General features: G+C 44.4%; 1 protein-coding gene across 2 annotated transcripts in view; it reads left to right on the top strand.

Annotated features, from left to right (window-relative positions):
* The first annotated feature begins 3,213 nt into the window (after nucleotides 1–3,213).
* The window catches only part of KMT2B (lysine methyltransferase 2B), a 728,361-nt gene continuing 707,031 nt past the window's right edge, over nucleotides 3,214–24,543 (top strand). The window contains exons 1-2 of one of the 2 annotated variants that reach the window (XM_069201148.1): nucleotides 3,214–3,322; nucleotides 16,964–17,039. Coding sequence is in view for 1 of the 2 variants with exons in the window: in XM_069201147.1 (XP_069057248.1) it covers nucleotides 4,485–4,769; nucleotides 16,964–17,039 (361 nt within the window). In the remaining variant the exon portion in view is untranslated. Of the gene's footprint in view, nucleotides 3,323–4,420; nucleotides 4,770–16,963; nucleotides 17,040–24,543 lie in introns of those variants that run through there. The other variant, XM_069201147.1, reaches the window with a different exon arrangement.

Genomic DNA, 24,543 nt, shown 5'->3' with positions numbered 1-24,543 from the left:
CAGTCCTAAGGCAGGCTGGACTATACCACAGGTGAGGGCATAGCTGCATGCGCAATATGCCCCTACAGTGTCTAAGTCCATTCTTAGACATTGTAAGTGCAGTGTGGCCATATTATGTATATGGTCTGTGAGTTTGTCATTACGAACTCCACGGCTCCATAATGGCTTCACTGAATACTGGGAAGTTTGCTATCAAACTTCTCAGCGCAATAAACCCACACGGATGACAGTGTTGGATTTATTCTAAAAAGAACACAGAGGGCATCTTAGAGATGCCTCCTTTTTTTTTACCCACTCCTCTAGTGTAAGGCTTTCTGGTCTGTGCCAGCCTGCCACTAGCAGACAAGTTTCTGACCCCATGGGGTGAGGGCCTTTCTGCTCTCGGAGGCCAGAAACAAAGCCTGCTCTGGGTGGAGGTGCTTCAGACCTCCCCCTGCAGGAACCGTAACACCTGGGGGTGAGCCTCAAAGACTCAGGCCTCCTGTTACAGTGGCCCAGGGCACTCCGCTTGTGGAGATGCCCGCCCGCCAACCCCCCTGCCCCCTCCCCCAGACAAAGCCCCACTTTTGGCAGCAAGTTCGGCGGGAAACTTAGGGAAAACAGGGAGGAGTGGCCACTTCAGCTTGGACCACCCCTAAGGTGTCCAGAGCTGAAGTGACCCACTCCTTCCAAAATACTCCATCTTAGTTTGGAAGACAGAACTAACAGGGTTAGGTTTGTGTCCCCCTCCCCAAAGGGAGTGGACATAGGAGGGCTGTAGCCACCCTCAGGGACAGTAGCCATTGACTACTGCCCTCTGACCCCTGCAAAACCCCTAAATCCAGAATTTAAGGGCTCCCCTGAACCCAGTTCATCAGATTCATGGTGACCTGACAAGAAGGAAGAAGGATTGCTAAGCTGAAACCCCAGCAGAGGAGGATGAAAATTGACTTGGTCCCAGCCCTACCGGCCTGTCAACTGCTTCAAAGAACCTGGAAAAGAAAGTGACTCATCCTGTGGCACCAGCGACCTCTGCCAAGACTCCAGAGGACTGCCTGCATCACAAAGGACCAAGAACTCCCATGGACAGCGGCCCTGTCCAAGAAGAAACTACATCTAAGGACTCCAAAGCCTCCCCGGATCTGCGAGTCCTGGCCACTCTGCACCTGACGCCCACGGCCTGTGTCCAGGTGGCCAAACCGGCTAGCTAGAGAGAATCTCCTGGTGATTCTGAGCAAGTGACTCTGGGGTCCCCTCATAGGAAAGCATTGGGAGCCTGAAGCTCTGTTTGCACACTGCGCCCGGCTGCCCCTTTGCTGCTGAAGGTGTGAGTTTGGTGCCTACTTGTGGCACATCCGGTGCTCCTCTAAATCACCCGCCCCTTCTCTCCGATGATGCAGGTACTTACCAGCCAGCAGATCTCAAACAGAGTGGCCAATCTTCATAGGAGCCCATGTTAAATTTGCCTCAACTTTGACCTCTGCATCCGGCTGGCCCTGTGTTGCTGGTGGTGGGTAATTGGGGTTACCTTGAACTCCAACCTGTGGACTTCCTAACCCCCAGAGACTGAACTGTAAGTATTGTACTTACCTGCAAAACATATTAACTTTTCTTCCCCCCATGAAAATTGCATTTAACAGATTATTGTCATTAATTCTAAAACTATAATTTACCAATTCCAATCAAAGTGGTATTGATACATATGTGAAATACGTATTAATTTATGTACTTACCTGCAACTTGAATCTTGTGGTTCTAGAAATAAATTAACAAAAGCTATTTTTGCTATATAAAACCATTGGTCTGGAGTTATAATCATTGAGTGTTGGCTTCTTCTAGTTTCTGAGTGTGTACAACGAATGCTTTGCACTACCCTCTGATAAGCCTAACTGCTCAACCACACTACCACAAAAGAGAGCATCAGTGTTATCTACTTTAGCCTCTGTGCACACTATAGCTCACTTTGATATAGTATATACGGAGCCAGCTCCCTACAGTGTGCATGACCACATGGTCCATGACCACCAGAGAGGGTGATCAGAAGGGCTTGGAGCCTGAAACAGTGGCCTAGGTGTCTGCGAGGAGGAGGATGGGCAAGGGGCACAGGAAACCCTTTCCTGAGATTCCTACGATCAGGAAGGAGTCTGAACCTGAGGGGGACACCCAGGAACCTACTAAGGAAGAAGTGACCAAACTGGGGGACCTACCTGAGCTGACCTATTGCCAGCGGGAAGGAGGCCCCACCAGGATGGAGTTCTGCGCTGCACAGAAAGCGTGCCCCAATCTTGAGGAACTTTGGATGCAGGCCACTGCCCAGGCACATGGTGACGCCCCTGGATCTCACCTGACTTACTGGGAGAAGCGAGTCTAAGGTTGCTGAGCCTGGGGCAGCCCATGTGTTGGTGGCACCCAAGTGTTTCAGAGCCTTCCTACTGGATCTGGCTCATGTTACCAGGTCGCCTGCTTTGGCTTTTCACACTCCTCTATACTTTTTTACTTTCAATGTACCATTTTCAAATGTCTATCAGTCGTTGGTACAGTAAATAAAAAATGCCAAAATGGCCACAATGCATGTATACACATCTATGGCTGTCTCGTAAATGGATTTTAATAGAAAACTCATGATAGGGTGGCTGTCTAAATGCATTACACTAGGCCATTAACTAATGACAGGGCAAAAAAAGCTATGGCAAAGCCATTTAGTGACAGGGATGCCAGCCGGCTGTTTTTTTTTTTTACTAGCTTAACCTATATTTTAAAGTTCAGGCTGATACAAATATTTAAGGAAGCAGAGAAATGTGGTGGTTTCCGTTCTGAAACATAATCCTAAAAGAGTAAACATATGAAAAAAATAAGTTAAAGGATATGTACGAGTTGCCTAATTTGTTTAATAATGATTATAAAGGGATAATTGCAAAATAACCCTGACAATGTTGCACGAACTGTCACCTACCAGTTTTTAGCTGTTGCACAACAGCAAAACGTACATAAATAGCCTGGATCTTTTAATAAGAAAAGGTGAGAACCCTATTTACAGACTAGACCGATTGTTTTTGCAAATTATTGTCTGATGCTGGGGTAAGGCCAGTGATCTCATCACAGAGTCATCGTTACTATAAATAAGAGACAAATAAAAAGGGTAGCCGGGGTGGATCCACGAAATACCTTAAGCACAAAAAGCGGTTCAAATTACTGATTTGAAACTTTTTTTCCCCCCTCGGGGTCGACGAATAAGAAACACCTGCGCTTGCTTAGTGTCACTTAAATTGCATGCTTTCTACGTCGAAGGTCGAGCTGCAAGGATTCTCTCGGTTGAAAACAGGGGTGCTCTGTCCTACTGAAGGTACGGCGAGTTTATCATTTTTACTTCCCTTGCTGGATTGTAGGTTGGCTCATTTCGGGTGCCCCTGGTGCGGACAGGCAAACTAGAAAGCCCCGTCGTCGGTCGCAGTCCAGGGTCCCAGCGCCTGCACTCCTGGGTGCACGGGGGGAAGGAGGAGCAAAGCCGGCGGTGCGCAGCGCGGTCGCTCCTCGCACACACGAGGGGGCTGCAGAAGGGAGCCTCTGACTGACGGAGCAGCTGCTCCTCGCGGGCGTCGGCACCGAGCCGCTGCATCTGAGGTAAGTCGCCCGGCCCCTTCCCGCCTCCCTCCCTCGCGCGCGCGAGCTCCCCCCGGGCCAGGTTCTGCGTTCTGCTGCTCGCGGCCCCCTTTACCCACTGGAAACGACACCTTGGGAGCAGCAGAAGGAGAGCACTTTGAATTGGAGGAGTTGGTCAGAGCTCGGGGACGGGAGGAGAGCTCCCAGCAAGACCGCCGGGTGTGCGGCGTAAGGGTGAAGCTCTAGCTCCCTATAGGAGCCGAACGACCGGGCTTTTGCCAGGTGCTGGAAAGCCGGTGTGTTTACACTGTGGTTCCAAATGTAATGGCCGCCCAGCGGCGCTGGCCATCTTCGCACTACAAGCCCCATCACTCTCAGCGCTGTGACCTCACAATCTCTCCCCCACATAAGTCCACTTGATTCTTTGGGGCTGTTTTTCAGTCAGTCTCATACTAACTGAATTTCCCAGGGGCCGTTTCTTCACTAACATGAGCATTGCCCTTCGTATAGCGGGAGATGTATAGTAAGGGTCCTATTGTAACGCCAGGGACCAAGACTCCATTCTCTCTTAGCACTACAACCCTGTGGGCTTGTCTCGTTTCATGACTACATTTCCCAATCTGCCATGCGCAGGTGTTCATGTGTCTGTGGTCATCCTTTGGTCGAGGGACTGGTGAGCTTGTCTTTATTGCTGAACCACACTTCCCACATAGCCCCGCTGCTCATCTGTCTGAGTTTTCCCCGCCCCCTTTGCATTCTACGCGCAGTAGTCGCCTACCGGTGTACGCACGCAGCAGTGGGCGGGCCCACCGCGCTCTTGTACTACACTTCCCAGATTCCTCGCGCGCGGCCTTGGCTCAGGCCCGTACAGCGCTTCGGCAGATTGTTGTTGTAGTTCTCGGAAGATGGCGGCGGCTGTAGCGGGAGGGGTCTCCGTGTCCTCTTCGGCCCCGGCGAGGGGTCGCTTTCCCGGTCGCCCGGGCTGCCGCTGGCGGCGCACGCGGCTGCCACGGACAGGCTTCTTTGCGCCAGAGGCTGGTGCAGCGCCTGACCCAACCCTTCAGCGGCTTTTGGACTTGTCGGGGAGCCTGCGCCGCCTGCGGAGGGCCTGCGCAGGGGGCGGCGCGGCGGGAGAGGCGCAGGGCGGGGAGCAGCCTGCGCCGGAACAGGGGGACAGCGAAGAGGATGAGGTGAGAAGGGCTACATAACAATCATATACAGATGGTCGCTCGGGGCCTGTGTTAACTGCACCTACAGAATTTGTAAGGGTCGCGTATACAAGTGCGCACTGCAGAACCGTATAGATATAGGTCATACCATGGACACATCTATAGATGGAACATATCAAAATAAACGAGAGGTGCCCACTTTGGAACCACACTGACATCGCATTCTAGCACAGCCTTCTATAGAGCCATCGCTTAGGCACCCTGTAGGAAGCATGCACAAGCCTAGAATCCCATTGACTCGAGTGAACTCAAGCAAAGCCTATTTAAAAACTTACAGATAAAACATACATAATCTAGAAGCTTAATTTACACACCCAGCTATTCGCCATCCCCCTTTACAAAGTTCATTGATACACACCAGTATGTTTGGGCTTTAAAAGGCACCCACTGGCCCTAAACAGAAACGCACACTGACGAGCTCCATGTTCACGGGTCTTAGAGCGCTGCACTTAAGCTTGGACCTACACGGATGAAAACGAGTTGCATTTGTAGACCACCATTTGACGGCATCTACCAGAGCACCATTTATATACGGCTCTTTCTTAGCTATCTTGAGCATACCATACACAAGCTCAGACTGTAGTCTCCCATGGACTCCACAGATACACACAACAGTCATAGACTCACTGCTCAGAGAACCCGCAGGAATGCTCAGGCACAAACTATATACTCCCTCCGTTTGACAGATCATACTGGCGTCCTTTAAGACCCGCGAATTTCTTATTAAAACGTAGGGCTTAAAAAGCACACGCTTTAGAACACGGTGCACAATCCTGATAAAGGCGCACATCGGCTACATACTCATGTACGGAACATGTAGACGCACATATTTGTATCGGATCATTGTAAAGCTGTTATTTTCATGTGGGCCTCGCTTGAGGTTCAAACTTGAATAAATGATTGAGAGACGCATAGGATCCGCACTCTCAGACGTTTACTTCATATAACCTGTAGTTGAGAAAATATACTGGCCTATGTGTTATGTGATATTGCTCCTAAAAGGTACAACCGGCGCTAGTGTGGCATTTTTAGCGCTCAACTAAAATAAGTTTTATATTTACGCTTAACTACTAACAAAATTATTTCCCCAAATACTGGCAGTTGCACCATATAGTTTGGTGAGTGGTTAAGTAGCAGTGACTCTTGTATGAAAGACAACTTCGGCGCAGGTCTGGTGATTTGTGGGCTGTGTGTTGCAACTTTTACTGTTGGGAGGACGTGAGCGGCAGGAGTTTTGAGGGTGAGACTGGGTATGATCAGTTGTCAAGAGTGAGTTAACATTCGCAGGGCTTTCTGCTGCTGACACTGCCTCTGAGAGACAACAAATGACTCCCATTATTGAGTCTTAAGAATGGTGAGAGGAACAGAGGAGCGTGTGCGCTGTTGGGAGTACTCTGTGGCAGGCTCTGGAAGTGGTCTATGATTGTCAGTATCCATAAGTGTATTGTGAGTTTAATTTGAGATCTCGTAGTAAGGATGGGGGCGTCCTTAGTCTTAATTACTAATGTCGCGTTATTGGGCTAAGTGACAGCTGTTTAAGTTGTGCGGATATTAATAGTGTAGTCTTTGTGGGCAGAAAATGTAAAATCAGGGAGTGATTAATGTACTTTGGCAAATGCTGAGTTATCCTTGATCTCCGCGTCTTAATCTTGCCACTTAACTACACATTTGACTTCACCTGGTTGAATTAATTTCCCCACTTGAACAGTGAGAGTATGTGTATTTTGAAACTGCTAGTGATTACAAAAAAGTTTTTCGATTTTGATTGCTGCAATGAATCTACTCACTGCGGAGATCAGTGCATTCGCTTGACAGTTTATTCAGATCTAGCCATTTGAAGTTCGGTTTCCTCACAGCTATAGCTAGACTAGTAGACTGGCACCCTTGCATGTCCTTCCTTTTGGCTGCTTTCTCCTATAGCAACGTCCTGACTCAGGTTGCTCATCTGGATTAGTCAAAGCCAATTTACTGCTCTGAAGGGACAGAAATACGGTATTGACGTGACCACTCAGACAAGTAGTGCCAACAAAGTAACTCGTACATGAAACGATGCGTGAATGCCAATTTTGTAGGTTTTCTTTCCTGTCTTTTTCCTGCTGCATTGTTCCGTCTAGTCCTTTTGGGTGCTATATGGATATAATGTCACTATTTCTCCTATTTACTAATGCATGAAGTAGGCTTTCCTCTATTTTTCTCAGGAATTATATGTACATACAAAGAACATGGGTAAACGTTTAAAATGCCTTGGCATGTGAGGCTTCAGCAGGAATCTTTAGTCACTTCTAGTTCAGATCACTCAAAGCTTGTATCTTCGCTGTATTGTGGTTTCACTTTTCGGATAGACTTCATTTAAATCATTGGTCTCTCTCTGTTATTAATGAGCATTTGCCTCCAGTCTGTGTTTCAGACCGTTGTCTAGTATTTGCTAGTTTTGAATCCCCTGCAAGCCTTCTGTAGTTTTTCTAGTTTATTGAATTGAAAAGCTGGGTTTTCCCGTAAACAATGTGCTGGTTTTTCTAGGGACTTTTTTTGTTTTTGTTTTTCAGTTTCAGACTTCTCTTGGTTAATTAAGAAAATTGTCCAACGCAGTGTTTGCCAACCTGTGGTCCTGGGACCCTTCTGGGTCCGTAACTTCTTAGAAAATGAAATCATATTAACAGATTAACAAAGTATTAATAAATAAGGTGGCTAAATGCACAATTGAACATTTTAAAACATACTGTAAATGTCCAGGAATTTGAAATTGGCGGCTACATATTAGTTTTTTCAGATTTATTCGTTGGAACAGTGAAGGCCACCAGAGTATAATATGGACAGTACGTAGCTTCAATAAAATTTCAGAAGAGCTCCAACCTTCCTATTAAAATGTTACTGCAAATTAAATAAAATGTGTTATCGTTTGTGTTTGAATGCTTGTTTCTGTATTGTTTTGCGGTTGAAATCATGAATGGTGTTTAGAACTGGGTCCATGGCTTCCAGTAATGTCTTCGTGGGGATGACTTTGGGGGAGAGGATCAGGTCCCCTGATTCCATAACGATTCATTGGTGGTCTCCTTTTCCATTAATGATAAAGTGGGGGACTTCAGAAGTCAAAAGATTCAGAACCACTGGTCTAACCTGCTCCTGCTGTACTTCTTTACCCATGTCATACTTATGGTATGTTATGCTAGTGATGTTCTAGTCACTATGAGCCTTCTTCCTTGGATGGTTCTTTCTCTAGCTCAGTGGTTCCCAACCTTTTGACTTCTGTGGACCACCACTTCATCAATACTGGGACCCCTTCTTCATTACTGGAATACAGGTCACCCGCCCCACTGAGTCATCACTGGAAGCGAGAGCTGACAACCGAAACACTGTCAATGACTTGAAAACACAAAATAATAGACACAAAAAAAGCGTTCATCAACCGCTCATCGTCCATGCTATATTCTGTTTGATGCACCTAGAGTGCTCCCACGAATCAACCCGAGGATGCTAATTTAATTTTTAGCCTCCGTTTTTAAATTTCTGTTAATACTTTCTAAGCAGTCACAGGCCCACTGAGGAAGCTTTGTGGAATCCCAGGGGTCCCTGGACGACAGGTTTGGGAACCATTGCTCTAGATGTTAGAGATATCATATATATATATATTTTTTTCTATCCTTGACTTGGGGATTTAGTGAGAGCTTTAGGAGCAGGGATATTGCAAGGAGGGGCACGTATGTAACCATTAAGTTGTTCTTGGCCCATTCTTTGTTGCTGCCCCATAGCATCACATCCTTATAAAGTCCATGTAGAGTATGGATTGTTGGTGGCGTAGTGGGACATGTGTTTTCTCAGATTTGTGAAGTAATGTTGTGTGCTGGAGTTACGTTTGAATGTGTGTCCCTCACTTTTTGTTGCATAAATGGGTAGATTCAAATTGGTTTATGGACAGGCTCTGTATGGGCTCTTAGCCACAGCCAGACAACCACACACAATGGGAATGAACGGGAATCTCAGTTAAGAGACCTGTGATGACATTTGTTGTGTCTATAGTAAAGCAAAATGCTTATAGGTCTATAATTGTTTTCGGAATACTGGACAGTAGAGTTTGAGCTAGAGAGAGAGGTGTTATGTTCAGTTGTGATGGGCTGTCCTCAGCTTCCACAAACGTCTGCATGCTTTCTCATTTATGACAAGAATGAGCACTAAAGAAGCTCACTTGGTGAGACTTCATGAGATGGTTGTATTGGTGTGGTATGTTTTAAGAGGAAGTGCGCTGGCACGACAGTGTGAATGTCTAGGGCACCTGTTTCAATATGCCCTGTTCAGTTTGTTAGATACATTGGCTGCTCCTTTCATATTCTGCCAACAATAATTAAGTAAGCTACATACAGTTTTAGCTTTTAGTTATCGAAAATTCTGTCCTCAAATACATTAAAATATATACACATAGTGGGATTTGGGTCAACCCCCTAGTCTTGATTCTTTTGGCTTTCGTGTTCTAATTTCCTTGCTGCTTTGTTGGTTTTTCTTCCAGTTCGGTTTTGTTCCACTTCTGCAGTATATAACTTCTTCACCATGTTCCTTGTGTCCTTCCGCTGCTGACATCAGGGAACTCTTTTTAAGGTTTAGGTTGAGAGCACTGCTTTCTCCTGAACTTGCGATAAACAAAAAAAGAGCTTTAAGAAACACTTTTGAGAGGAAGTCTTTGACTCCTCCTCAATCCTATTCTCTAGGGCAGGTTTTGATTGGTGAGAAATTGGGTGCTTCCTCTCAAAAGTGCTTGTAATACACGCTTGGACTGAGTTTATGGTGACAAGGCACCCATCAAGATAAAATGGCTGATCTGTTCATGATAAGTTGTGGCAAAGGCAGCAGGTGTGGCTTAATTTGAAAAACATATGATAAAACAAATGGACATTTATGGGTTGATTGTCCTTCTACTGTGACAGGTATTTTTGTTACGGGCAGTCTCTCAGATTCAATGGAGGCTATGGGTGTTGTTTTAGGAAGGTTTACATATAGTTTTGCCAGCGTATTTGTATTTCTATGCCTGTTTACTGAAGTTGACATGTAGGAAATTTAGTGGAATACAGTAAGTCTGACTTAGTTATGGTGAGAAGTTGACGATGAAACCTATAGGTGTGAATTGTTCAGTGGAAAAAAGTTATGTCTGAGGCCGTTGGTGTGGTGTGTGTGTGTGTGTTTTTTTTTTTTTTTTTTTTTTTTTTTTTTTACATTTTTTATATTTTATATTACAAAAAATTGACATACACGTTAGGCCTGTCTTATTTATTGTAAAACTTAAGTGTTTTAGCCAAAAAGGCTTTAAAGGTGAATTTCTTCTTTCTGTGCCTTTAGCCTTGTATTGCGTTAAATCGGTTTTCATATTACTGTGGTAGTCAGGAGTTTTTGGTATTTGTTTCCCCCTATGACAGACCCCGCTGCTAGAAGACTTACACTTAGATAATCTTTAACCTTCTTAGGAGGGGGTGAATATTATTTTGCCGAATGTAATTTTGTGTATATTTATACTTATGACGTTTTGCTTGAAGGTTGCCTTGTGGGAAAGTTTATGCAGAAATCAGCAAGGCTGTGTTAGTTATGTTGACAAGCCAATGATAAGCTATAGGGCTGATGGCTTTTTATTGGAAATGGCTCTCTGATGCCATAGATCTGATTATTTTTAGTGCAAAACGTTATGACAAAGGCAAGAAGCCTGACTAATTGTTTGTTAAACCTTTCGTAGCTTGTTAGCTTATGAAGGGTAAACCATGTTTTGCTCGAAGTATACCATCTGTTGTAGTGTCTTTAGTTGTACCTGACTGTCAGTTTACCGTGTGAGCTCACTCATTTTTTATTTTTTATTAAATGTTTCACTTGGACTCTTTAACTGATATTCATGTAGGACTGTGATTCAGTTCTGACTGCAAATTACATAGTGCTAGTTTGTTTAGTAGTTTACAGGTCAGACAAATAAACTGCAAATGAGTGGTATACTACTTTGCATCACTCCCCTGCATCTGCAGGCACAGACTGCAGCGACAACCTGCTGTATGAAACTTCTCTCCTCTGGAGCTGCATGGATCCTGCATCACAGGTGGTGGTCTGGAGTGGTACCCTTGGTCCTCTCTACCAGCTGCCCAACTTGGGTGATGGTAAGCCCTTGCCCCTTCTTGAAGGACAATACCCCTGTGCACTAAAATTCTTGCAGATAACCAGTCTTGTTTGTTCCTCCTCCAATGGATCTTCAGGCTCCATGTAGCCTGGGCCCCCAGCACTACTTCTCCATTGCTCAGTCTTCTGCCTGCTGCTCCAGCAATGTGGGACTCCTCTTCAGGTGTGGCGAGTGGGCCTCATTGTGCCTTCTGCTTGTGGGGGATGCCTCCTCTTCTTGTGACTCTTCAAGCTGCTGAGGGTGACCTCGGACTCCCCTCCTTGGGTCGAGTCCCCCGGACATTGCTGGTCTCTTCAGTCTTGAAAACCTTGGCTGCATCTCTTGCATTTGCCAAGGTTTGTTGGTGTTTTCCAGCACCACTAACCGACTGCATCTCAACCGCCGATGTGGGGCATTACTTCTAGGATTTCTCTTTAGTTCCTGTGCTACACTGCAGCGTCATCCGTCTAGTCCTGCATCCACAAAAGGGTGGGTAGTGACTACTTCCACCACCGGACACTCCAACTCGAACTTAACGTGGTCCTCTTCCTTTGCAGGTCCTGTTCTATCAGGATCCACCTTCGGGTTCTTCCAGTCTTGGTTGGGTCTCGCATAAACCTTTTCCAAAGTCCTCCTGTTGGTTTTGGGAAAACAACCTTTGCTCTTCTGGTCACCGGGTTCACTGTGGTTCTCACCTCCTGGGGTTCCTAGTTCCTCCAGTTCTCTTCTACTGATCCCACTTCTTTGGGTGGGGGACTGCCCTTCACATTCCACTTTTTAAGTCAAGCTTAAGCGTCCAACCTCTTGTATACTTATACTGTGGGCTTAAAGCAATTTCATTTGTTGGTTGAAGTGTCCTTTAAAAATCCTTGCTCGCTAGTGGTCATTTATGCCTCTTTGTCCCTCGGTTTTTCTCTTTCAGAGCAATGACCAACTACTGTATAGTTACACTTTGCCCTGTTTATCTCTTTCGTAGGGGACTTTTTTTTTTTTTTCTTCAGTTATTGCCTGCTCGTCTTATATTGTGGATGTGTGTTTCAGAGCAGCCACTCTTCCTCTGACAAGTCCTCCAGAAGCCTCCCTTCCCCACTTAGCTCCCTCTGCAAACATAAAACAGCAGACGGTGGCGTTTCGAGGGCCAGCTTTCCCTTGCCCCCGCTCTTTGTATGATTTATTTATTTTTATTTTTTGATACACAAATATATGGGAGAGCCAAGCCTACGCCCTCCGCTATCGCCATAATGTTTCTGCAAATACACACAGCATTCACTTTAAAAATAAAAAAAAATTACGATAATTATGCAGAGCCCACGCCATTTGCAGACAGCATAATAAGGCTTGTCAGTGCTTCAAATGAGGCTTGGAAAAACCTACTGTGATGGCCCCTGTGAAGATACCCGAGCTCCTAAACATTTTCTGTGTGTGCCTGTTTGGTTTCCCATGCAACACCAACCCACCCGAGCTCCTGAACATTTTCTGTGTGCGCCTGTTTCGTTTCCTATGCTACTATAACCCACCCTGCTCAATCTAGTTCGCTAGTACCATTCCGTAAGTGGGCATTAATTTTGAAGCATATAGGAAAAAGGTTAATGTCAGTGCTTTACTTATAAGCAGGGCCAATTATGTGGCAGAGAAGGCCAAATTATACGGCGGGGTTGAACAATGTATGTGGCAAGAATAGTCCACTTAAGCATTCACAATGCCAATAGCTCTAACTCGAGCAAATGCGACACCTATTGCATTGCAAATGCTTGTTTAGTATATGGTTTGGCAGTCCTCTAGGGCCCTCACTATTTGCTATTGCTTTTACCCATGCTTATAATTGCTCTCTATGCTATTTACTGATCGCTAATGTGTATGTTGTAGTGTGTTTACTTACCTCCAGTTGGGAGATTGCCTATTCTGTGTTCTAGTATTTGTGTTGCTATATTAAAGTACCTTTATTTTTGTAACACTGTGTGGTTCTTTCATGTGTTTAAGTGCTGTGTGACTATAATAGTATTGCATAAGCTTTGCATGTCTACTAGATAATCCTTGGCTGCTCATCCACAGCTTCCTCTAGAGCTTCCTAGGCTCTACCTACACATTTCTAATGGTGGATATCTGGACCTGGTACAAGGTGATAACACCATAGGTGCTTACCACACACAAGGCCAGCTTCCTAGAGCATGTATGCAATTTCACCTTCTGATTGCTTAATTTCACCACACAATAGTTTACATAGATGTTCCTACTACGGTGCAGTCTCGCCACACCAAACAAGTGGGCTGCTAATTATTCACAGCATTCAATTTGTTTGGTTCTTTAAAAATGATGTGCTATGGCTATTTAGCAAATTAATGTAACGGATGAACTGCTCTGTGTCCATTATACATGAGCTCACCAAAGTGTGCACGTTCTTTCATAGCTGAATCAGTGTTGTATAATTTGTATTTTTCTAGTGCTTACTACCCATGACGAGGTGTCGAAGTGCTTTGCGGCGTGTAGCACGCTACTTGGGAGCCAAATTAGTGGTCAGGCAGCTTATTATTTGGGTTAGCTTTGCATGCTCGTTCCATGCATTCTGTGTTAATGGTCGACATAGATGTGATCATTGGAGAGGGGGGGGGGGAATAGGCAGGTGGCAGGTGAGACACAATTCTTAGCTGGGATTAGGATATTGTTATGGTTCCCAAAGAGCCTTAAGGCAGTTAGGAATGATATTTTTAGAGTGGGAGATGGAAGTGATGGAAAGCCATTTTTTTTCATGCAGATTTTAGGGGTTATAACAGGGCTGCATGCAATTTGTGGATGTAAACCTATTGAAAGAAACTGCTTCAAAGATACTTTCTCATGGTAAAAAAGGAAACACAAGACACCATATTCAGTACTAAGCTATAAAGTATTGCTAGTTTATGCAATTTATATGCCCACCAATTTAAAGATATAACAAGACAATTACTATAGACAAATTGCAGTAACCATGAGCATATTCAGTGCCATTTTTGTCACCCATTCAGTGTCTAGTTTTTGTTTGTGCTGTCCCCTCCAGCAGATGGATGTCTGGGGTCACCTTCTCGTTCCAACATCCATGTCGCCTCGTAGTGGACGCATACAGTTGTGCTAGTGGATTCATACACCTGGGTCTCTGAATAACTTTACCACAGCAATTTGATTTACTTCTTTTAAAATGAACCTCCATGACCATTGAGCACATTAACGTAAAAGACTGCGCTTGCCATGCTAAAGCATCCATGTTGCTGTACTGTAAAACATCAATTTATGTGAATGCATACGCTCTGGCTACTGAATAATTTCACCGCTGTAAATACCCCCCCCCCCCCCCCCCCCCCCCCCCAAACTATGTCCCTCGAAGCTGGTGTGTGTTTCTTTTATTTTTTTTATTTAATTTAAATTGTTAACTTTTGCTTTACAGTTTTCCAGAGTACAAACACAATCCAAAGTTATGGTATTGGACAGTTTGACATGCTCACCAGTTACATCACACAATAACCCATTTAGTCTCACGAGTGGGGGGGGGAGAAAGTGTAATGGAGTTGCCAAGAATTGCAGGATGTTGAGCAGACGCAGGCTTTTTCGTCCCCCCCCTTTCTCACATAAAGAAGAGCACCATGACATAACCTGCGCTGGCCGCATTATAATGCTGTTTTTAATGACTTAGCGATGCAGAAGTGCTGCTAGATAACATGGTCCACAGGCATTCACATTGACAAGGACAGTAGCTTGGGTACTGCCGAGACCTATTATTATCTTTTCCGTTGCCTGGAGTGTGGTGTGTTTTTTTTTTTTTTTTTTTTTTTTGGTCGGAATGTTTTAAATGCTACACCACCAAGGTTCCTTCACTGGGTAGTGATTTGTGAGAAAGAGGAAGGTACATCATGAAACTGAGGTGACTATTGAGGCAGTCTAATTGTTGAAGAGGTCTTCAACTTTAGCTGTTTTAACAAAACCCTTTCTGCCAGTCTTTGTATTTCGAGGTTATTTTTGGATTTTTTTTCGTTGTTTGGTTTCCAGGAGCTGTTTTGTATGCATCTTATACGTTATATTTGTGCATAATCGCTACTGCTTTCTTTTAATTCGATTTATTTATAATCTGCTATTAGATTTGCATAGTCTTGTCATGCTTCTCGTAGTGACATGTTGCAGGTGGACTTTATTGTCTAGGGTTTTGTTTTTCTCCAGATATTCATTTGGAAACCTTCGTCTTTAACACTGAACACATAAAATTCTGCGAACATTTGACGTTGTAATGCTGTATATGTGGTTCTAGTTTGAGCTGCTTCCCTTTTCCAAGTGCTGCTGCTGCTGTGTTTCCTTGCACCTGCTGTGGCTTTAAGGAGCACAGTAGGATAATTTACATGAGGGTAAATGTATCTTTTGGAGACATTTACGGTCCTTCATGCTCTGCTTTGCCTTTAGTCTGCTGCAGGCACCACTAAAAAAAAAAGTACTAGAACTTGATCTGAAATGGTTGTCACCATTCACACAGCAAAGTCCTGATCCAGTGGATGTTGTAGTCTATACACCAGTTCCCTCACATACAAGAGTATAACCCTTTCCAAAGTCACACCTTTCAGCTTGTCCATTCAGTTGCATTGCAGCCTTGCTAGTTCTCTCGGAGCTTTCCTTGGTGAACATCAAGCAGCAGGTCACGTTCTCTTGGTGGGGTGGGGGTGTGGGTTTAAACTAAATCTTTCTGTAAACTAGTCAAAACCGATTTGGTCAAATGCTATTAAAGGTCTGATGTTGACGGACACAGTTTCCTAAGAGCACAGTACTAATACCAATTTTCCTGATTAACCATTGATGTTGCGTGCTACCCTCTGTAAAGCACTGCAGTGCTTTGTTGGGTTAGTAAGCACTGTATACATGCAATTAAAACACAAAAGAAAGCACACCCTTTGTGTATGTTCTTCTCTCAAACCTACCTCTTGCCTTGAGATATCCTCTGTTTGACTGTTTGTTAATCAGCTACTCTCTCTCCTGCCTGTATAGTTAGTTGGAGTGATTGCGTTTGAGAGAATATGGAGTTAATTCCTCTGCCCTGCAGAAGTGTTCATTTTTAAGTCGAGTGTAAGTGTTCGAACTAGTGTATACTTCTTTTGGCTTAAAGGAATGTCATTTGTTGGTTGCAGTGTCCTTTAAAAATTCTTGCTTGCTAGTGGTCAGTTCTGCTTTTCTCTCTCCTTTTTCTGTTTCAGAGCAGTGACCAACTACTATATTATTCCACCTTGGTTTCTGTATCTGTTGCTGTGACGGACTATTCTTGTTGTTTTTTTGCTGCTCCCCTTTTTTTCTGTGGGTGTATTTAGGCTAGTGGCTGCCTGCGTTTTATTGCAGCATTCCCTTCCTCACATGTCACTGACATTTGTTTTGGCTTTATTCCAGTGCTGTCCTTGTTTACCTCTGACTCCTAAAATAAACGTAGTTTACAAAAGAAACACCCGGTCACTTAGCTCACGAAAGCCCTTTCTGGTAGAATGTAGCTAAACCTAGAAGCAATGATATGAAACTTGCTTAGCCTCGCATCGAGTCTTCCTCTCAGCACTCACGACATTGTGCTTAACTCCTTTATTGGGGTCATAAATCTTCAGACTGCTCTGCTCGTTGAAATGCAAGGCAAGAATGCTTGCAAGACTTTTCATTCTCTTAAAATAAAAAGAAGATACTTTTCCAGCCTTATTTTCCAATTTCTGTTCAGATGTTTACAGAGGTAGTGCAGTCATCTTGTCTCTCCTCAAGGGCTTCTGATTTTGGTAGCTGCCAGTGATCAGCAAAACGTGGCAGGAAAAGACGACATTATGAGACAGGGTTGACTAATTTATGGAGGAAGACAAGCCCAATTCTGAATTTAGAATGCCAGTAGCTAGCTCTAGAAAATGTGAGACTGATTGCATTGGAAATGCTTGTCTTGTATACCTATGTCATTATGTGGATTGGGCTTGAGTGAAGGGTCAGCCATTGTTTCTTGAGTTGGCAGTGTTTCACCTTTCAGTGTGTCCTGTTGCTGAGATGTACCCTTCTATTTTCACAGGAAGTGTTCATAGGCTTTCACACGGAGGATGTTCCAGCTAGAAGGTCACTGCGTGGATCTCTTCGGTCTGTGAAAGGTAAGCTTTACAACGTGTGCAATAATGACAAATTTTCTCTCACAATCTCTTGTTCTCTGTGCATGCATCAAACCCATCAATGTAGTCAAGAAGTTAGTTCAGACTCAAGATTAATTTGGTCCTTAGTGCTTTTGTTTGAGCAATTTTTGATGGTAGCCTGAATATGAAACAGATATACATTAATTGCGAAGCCGACTATTGTTTCACCTCAAAATACTGTCAAAGAAATTGCCATATGGTAGAGGTGCATCAATTGATTTTGCATCCTTACAGTATGTTCTTCAAATCTTGCCTCATTGTGCACATCCTTCTGTTCTAGTTAATCCAGTTGCTTTATTTCATCCCAGGAACCTCTTTGTAAGCGTGTTCTTCTGTTTCTTAACATTTGAGTAAATGTTTTGAATCCACATTCAGATAAATCAATTTGTATGTATATCGCTGCAAACCTAGCAGATGGCAGCAGTGTGCTGTGCAGGGTCAAAGACAATCGGTAAGTGAACCAGTGATATGAGAGAGAGAAGTTGGTTAATGCATTGTGAAGTAGGACTCTAAGTTTTAAACTCTTTCCTAAATTGGAGTAGTGTTTGAGCAGCTCTTATGGTTTACAGGGATGCTGTTGCAGATTCTGAGTGTATAGATGGAAAAGGCCTGCGGTCTTGTAGAGGGGGAGAAAAAAAACACACTTCTTGATTTGCAGTCTGGTGGTGTCTTTGCTGTGGGTGAGTCAAGAACTTCCAGAGACGGTGAGCTTCTCTGCAACATAATGGGGGCTGCAGTTGGTGGTGTCTTTGAAAATAATGCAGCTAGTTTTGATGGTGTGTTTCAGCAGGGGGAGCCAATGGAGTTCTTTCATGATGAGATCATGTTTTTTCAGGTACTGGATGAGACATGCTGTGACGTGTAGGATACTCTTAAGAGTTTCCACTGTGGAGTCTGGGAGGCCATGGAGCAGACTGATATCACCATCTAGATGTGAGAATATAAGGGATTTAACCATTCTGAAGCAGGTTTCGCACATATGGTGCTAACTGATGTTCTGTGTGCTTGGTTGTTTAAACAGCAGTTGCATGCCTCAGTCACACTCCTACCTATTGCATGGATGATTGCCTAGGGCTCACAAATGACTGAGACGATTAATTTACTTGTTCATGTAATACCGCATGACTCTGGCTTTGCTTAATTCTTTTTAAGTTGTGCCAATTTCTATAGCGCACTAGCACTTGGAAGGGTATCCTGGCACTGAGCATGTGAGTGTAGCCACACCCAAGGCCTAGTGGACTACTTAGTTGGGTCTTCAGCTTCCAGCGTAATTCAGGAAGTAGAAGGTTGTTTCATGCTTTAGGATGATGTAGGTGAGAAACCTTGACCGCAGGATCTGGTTTTCTTCATGTATGGGATTTGCGCAAGAGGTACTCCAGAAAAGCGGATGTGTCTGCAAAGTTTTTGAAAGCAGATGTGATTGTTGAGGTATTCCTTGAAAATCTTGTGAGGAATTTGATTTGTGCTAGATTGTGGATGGGGAGCCAGTGGAGCCTCCTTCAGCTGTAGTGCGGTGTGGTAGTTTGAGAATGAATCTGGCTGCCACGTTCTGAATGGTCTGCAGTTTTTTTAGCGAGTGTTTGGTGTGTGTGTTTTTTTTTTTTTTTTAAATCGTGGCCTAGATAGCCTTCAGTAGTCCAGCTGGCTTGTGACTAGGGCGTGTGTGCAGTTTTCTGGGTGCTGATTGGGAGCAATATGAAAATCTTTCTCAGCATTTTCAAAGAGTTTGCGGCATGAGGCGATGGTGCTCATGTCGAGTCTGTTGTTGATTTATCCTGAGGTTATTAGGGGAGTTGTGTGTGAGTGTCTGTCCTACCTCTCCTGATGATCAGGTGGAGTCACTTGGTGATGTGATCTTCCTGGAGATCCGATTTAGTCAGTTGTTCATCCAGAGCACGATTTCAGTTGTCAGCCCATACATTTGAAATGTGCCGAAAGTATAGCACACATAAATGTGAAGTGTTTTATATTAGTGTCTCTTGAGTTGGTTGGTTCTGACCTATGCAGCCGAGATCTGAGCAAACGGTAAACTAAATGTTTTTTCTTTTTTCCAAGCAGTAGTGTACGGCAATAAGGCACCCTCATAATTTGTAATATTATATACCTTCGTTAGAGGGTGAAGCCTGTTTCTAAGATAGGTTCACGTTAAAGAATAGATTAACATAAGATGGATAATAGTCTCAATATTCCAGTATTGAAATCCCAAAGATCAGATAGCTAACTGCCTTTTTTCCCCTATTTCGATGTATTGGATTTAGTAGGCAAGACGCTGAGCCTGAACTTGACATTTACCGTAGAACACATGTGGAAAATATATATCGTCTCTAGGAATGGCTCAAAGCCAGAAAGTAATTATGTACCATTAAACACCTCTTTGCATTACTGATTCTACTGGGTGGATCAGAAATATTGTTAGAGTAGATTTCCCATAGATAAGAGTTACAGTAGTTTCTAATGTCCGTGTAATGTGCTCAAACCCCCGTGACCGAGAACCCTCTTATCAGAAAACCTAATCTCTATCAGTCATTTCTGATAAATACCCTTTGTTTATTCCTGAGCAGCTGAAGCCAATCAAAAATACTGTCATTAAGTAGATTCCGTCAGATATGGATGAAATCCTTAATTCTAGTCTCACTGAGCGTGCTTGTAAGTGCCAAAAGCAAGAGAAAAACAAATATAAAAAAACCCATAAATATTGGAGTTGATCTACCCATCTATATATATAAATTTAATGACGCCGCTGGTCCTGACATATTGGCCAATATCCTTATTGGATTGCAAGGTAACATTAATTGGACATGTGCTGCATATATAAAATATATAATTTCACTCAAAAAAACAGAGGTTACATGGACTTTATAGTCAGGCTCATGTTTTTAAACGTACAAAACCATAGAAAATCACCTGTTCTAGTTAGTTATCTCGAGTAACTATAGCATGCATCCCCATTATGTAGGTTTTTTTGTCCAATTTGACTGCAATTGTTACATTGATATCTTCAATTATGTTATCAAATATGTGAGTGCCAGAAATTGTTTGCGCAAGTTATAGCTACTTGAGATAATGCTAGCTATAACAGGTGTTTTTTTATGCTTTTGTCCTTTTTCAAAATGTGAGCCTAACTAGAACGTCCCTGTAACCTTACTGTTTTTTTTTCTTTCCTGTGGTATTTCGGTAAGTCATCTTCATTCGAATGCGTTAATCCAACTACCACCGCGCGTGCAACGCACAGGATTTGGGAAGGTGGCTGTCTCGCTCTCTCGCTGGGGAGGTTGAAGTCCCCGGGAGTGCCAGCCGCCCACCAACACTCTTATTTTCAATGGCCCTGCAGAGCTGGTGTTCCCTGAGGCTGTAGAGGGCCACGGCCCTTCCCCCGGCACACAGAATGCTTTTTATCACAGGGAGGTGGTGGTCCCTGGGAAAGGGGGTCCAAAGCAGATCCCCAATTTTAATTCAGCCATCGGAGGTATTTTTAAAGCTTCTGGTGAAGTGACGGGGGATGTGGGTGGACACTCACCCCTCCCCCGCATTACAGTTAAACCAGAGGAGATGGTGGCACCATTCCCTGACCCCAGTTAAAAATGGCAATCCTTGGGACTTGGTCCATCCAGGGGCTTTCGAATATTCATATAAAAAAAAATTGCCTTGGGGGGGGGGGGGGGGGGGGGGGGGGGGGGGGGTTGAGAGACATATGGCTGTGAGGTCTACATAGGACGGGGACAGCTAGGCCTGCCACAGTGCAAATAGCTTTTAGGGCCTTGTTACTGTAGGGGTTTGGTTTGTATGGGCTTTTTACATGTTTGAAATACCATGCTTCCTTTGTGGGATACGCTGCTTACATAGGGGTGACCTACTAATATAGAAAATGGTGGTTTTTACCAAAGGTTTTATTGTGACAGGTTGCAGTGCACGGTTTGCATTGTTACAGTCCGACTACAGTTGAAGGCCTGAAAACATGTTTGCACTGCCACTCTAGTGGATGGCACAATAGGTGCTGCCGTCCGCTAGTGACATTTAACTTCGGGCCTTGGTGTGCTTTCTCCACCAAACACCACAAACTTACAGACAAGTTAAATGTGGCAGTCAGAAATCAGCCAATTAACCACCATAGTTAGAGAGAGCACAGGCAGTTTACTGCTGGGCTGCAAGGGTATCGCATAGAGTTTTTCACTCAACAAAAGGTGAAAAATCAGTGGACGGGGACTACGCAGAAAAGGCAGATTTTCTACAGTAATGTACACTCCCCCCCCCTCCCTTCATGCCAAAGATTACATTGAATTTCTTATAGATCTAACCATTTTCTTTCCCTTTTTTTTAATCCTTTCTATCTACAAGAGTTCAGTTCCTTGTCTCATGCTCGCAAGCGACTGCATCTGTCTTGCATTCAGTGGTTTCCTTTTTTTGTAAGACTGGCTACTCAAAACACACATTAGCACACTCCGCAAGACTTGTGTATTATGGAGGACTTAACCCCCCCCCTGCCCAGCTCTTTGACATTAATTTATACTAAGGAAATTCAGTAAAAATGTTAATAGCCATCTGTAGTTATTGTATAAAACTAAAAATAAACTGAAGACCATTTGGTGCTCCTTGAAATTCAAACAGCTGTTCAGAGAGACTCTCTGGGTAGACCCACAGCCATGGCTCTGAGGCCTTTTTTAAGGGTCCTCAGAAAATGTTTACTGGTGAGTATCTGTGGTAGGTATTTTTACCACTGGTGTGTTGGGGTCACCTGTACTGATGCATTGTAGGATGGATTACATTATTATTTACATTCAAGGATTCAATTAAAAGTTAGTCAGAATACAAGTCTCAAAAAACATGTGGAGAAAAGTGGAATGTGGCTACATTCAAAAGTACTAAACTTACTCAGGTGCGTTTCTGAACACACATGTATGTTTTTTCCCCAATGAGTTTGACCATTATGGCAGCCCACTTAAAACATTAACTTTTATTAATGTTTTCTGTTAACATCTGAGTTAGTCCGATATTGGTAGGGGTGCTGTACTGATTTCTCAATCCAGGAAATGTGGCGATTGATAATGGAGTGCATGATTGATGTCTGGATTCAAAACTTTATACCCTTGTGTAGACATTCTTCTCAGATTCCCCTGTAAAATGTCTCTTCAGTCACCCTAATTGGGACCATTAGCCTAATGATGAGTGGGACTGGTTGGAAGGATGATCTATATATAGACAGGTGAGTGTTTGGGTCATTTGGAGTCTGTGTTTGTGCTGCAGAAGATGGTGATATCCTTCGTGCTGTGCTGCTGATATCAATCAGTCTAGACAGCTGATTCCCTTTTATTATAGGGACTTCTCCTTTTCTTAAGCAAAATCACTTAGTGTTCTTTGTAGAGACACAGCTCGGCCTCTAGTCTGAGGTAAAAACTCATTAAATCTGATCCTGCCCAAACTGTTCGCTGTGGCAAGAAGCAGACTCTCTAGTTGAGTTGACTTTAGCTGTTGGACTTGGCCACCAAAAGATAATTTTTTATATATATATATAGGTTCGATGGCATGTGTAGCTGCAGATACACATGCTGTGCACATCCCGCCATCTAGTGTTGGGCTCGGAGTGTTACAAGTTGTTGTTCTTCGAAGAAGTCTTTTCGAGTCACGAGATCGAGGGACTCCTCCCCTTTCGGCTCCATTGCGCATGGGTGTCGACTCCATCTTAGATTGTTTTCTTTCCGCCATCGGGGTCGGACGTGTTCCTCTTCGCTCCGTGTTTCGGTTTGGAAAGTTAGTTAAATCTCGGAAAATTCGATGGTATTGTTTGCGTTCGGTATCGTGTTAGTTAACGCAGATTAACACCGACTTTTGAAGAGCTCCAATGGCCCTTTGGGGTTTCGATTCCCCGCGGGGCCTGGTCGGCCCGACCACGTGCGTCTTCAAGGCTAATGGGATGGACCCCATTCCGCTTCTGCCCCGAATGTTGCAACAAGTATCCTTACACAGATCAGCACCTGGTCTGTAATTTGTGTTTGTCTCCCGAACACAAAGAGGAGGCCTGTCGAGCATTTCAGTCGAGAAAAACGCTAAGAGACCGGAGAGCAAGAAGACTCCAAATGGCGTCAGCGCCGTCAGGACACCAAGACTTGGAGGAAGAAGAAACCTTCTCCATCACGGATTCGGACTCGGACGAGGTCAAAACTGAACAGACGCCGAAAACCGTGAGTAAGACGCCCTTGCCCAAGACTAACGGAAAATTCACTAAAGCCCAGGGAACGCCACCGCCAACAGGCCATGGCTTAACCTGAAAATTAGGTGACCGGCCATCGGCACTGAAGAAGGACACACATGTGTCAAGGTCATCCGACTCCGGTCGAGATACCGGCACAGAACCGACTCGACCCCGGGTCAGAGCAATTCTCGACATCAAGAGAGCGGCACCGAAACAAGTTGGCACCGAGATATCGGAACACCGAAAGGCAAAAAAGTGTCTTGGTAGCCGAAAAAGACGGTCAAAGGTTTCGATACCGAAACATCCGGCCTCGGAGCCGAAACCAAGTTCCTACACAGAGGAACAGGGCCTGTCCTCACAGATGCAAGGACACAAATTCAGACAGGAGCTAGAGGCAGGGGAGCCAGATTACACTCAAAGAAGGCTCCACATTCAGAAGGAGACAGGAAAAATCAGTACTCTCCCTCCAATCCGAATTAAAAGGAAACTTGCCTTCCAAGAGAGAGACAAGCAACCACAAGCAAAGGTGGCAAAACAAATAACTCTGCCACCATCACCACAACCATCACTGGTAGCCACTCCACCAATGATGCAGTCTCCAACTTATACAGGAATGAGTCAAGATGATCCTGATGCATGGGATCTTTATGATGCGCCAGTATCAGATAACAGTCCCGACTGTTATCCAGCGGGACCATCACCACCTGAGGACAGTACTGCCTGCACACAGGTGGTGTCAAAAGCAGCCGCGTTTCACAATGTCAACCTGCACGCAGAACCAATTGACGATGACTTTTTGTTTAATACTCTGTCGTCCACACACAGTCAGTACCAGTGTCTTCCTATGTTACCTGGAATGCTGAAACACTCAAAGCAAGTGTTTCAAGAGCCTGTGAAAGGCAGGGCCATCACTCCAAGGGTGGAGAAAAAGTACAAACCTCCTCCAACAGACATCACGGTAGTAGGGGCAGCTCGCAAAAGGGCGAACTCACACACCTCGGGAGATGCACCACCACCCGACAAGGAAAGTCGCAAGTTCGACGCAGCCGGGAATAGGGTCGCGGCACAAGCAGCCAACCAATGGCGCATTGCAAATTCACAGGCCTTGCTATCTAGATATGATAGAGCTCATTGGGACGAAATGCAACATTTCATAGAACATCTACCCAAAGAGTTCCAAAAGAGGGCACAACATTTGGTGGAAGAAGGCTAAAGTATCTCTAACAACCAGATACGGTTGGCAATGGATGCAGCAGACACAGCTGCAAGGACTGTAAA

Source organism: Pleurodeles waltl, chromosome 7 (assembly GCF_031143425.1).
Source record: "Pleurodeles waltl isolate 20211129_DDA chromosome 7, aPleWal1.hap1.20221129, whole genome shotgun sequence".
Classification (NCBI taxonomy): Eukaryota; Metazoa; Chordata; class Amphibia; order Caudata; family Salamandridae; genus Pleurodeles; species Pleurodeles waltl.
The sequence above is the reverse complement of the archived record's forward strand: the minus strand, read 5'-3'. Positions and strand labels throughout refer to the sequence as shown.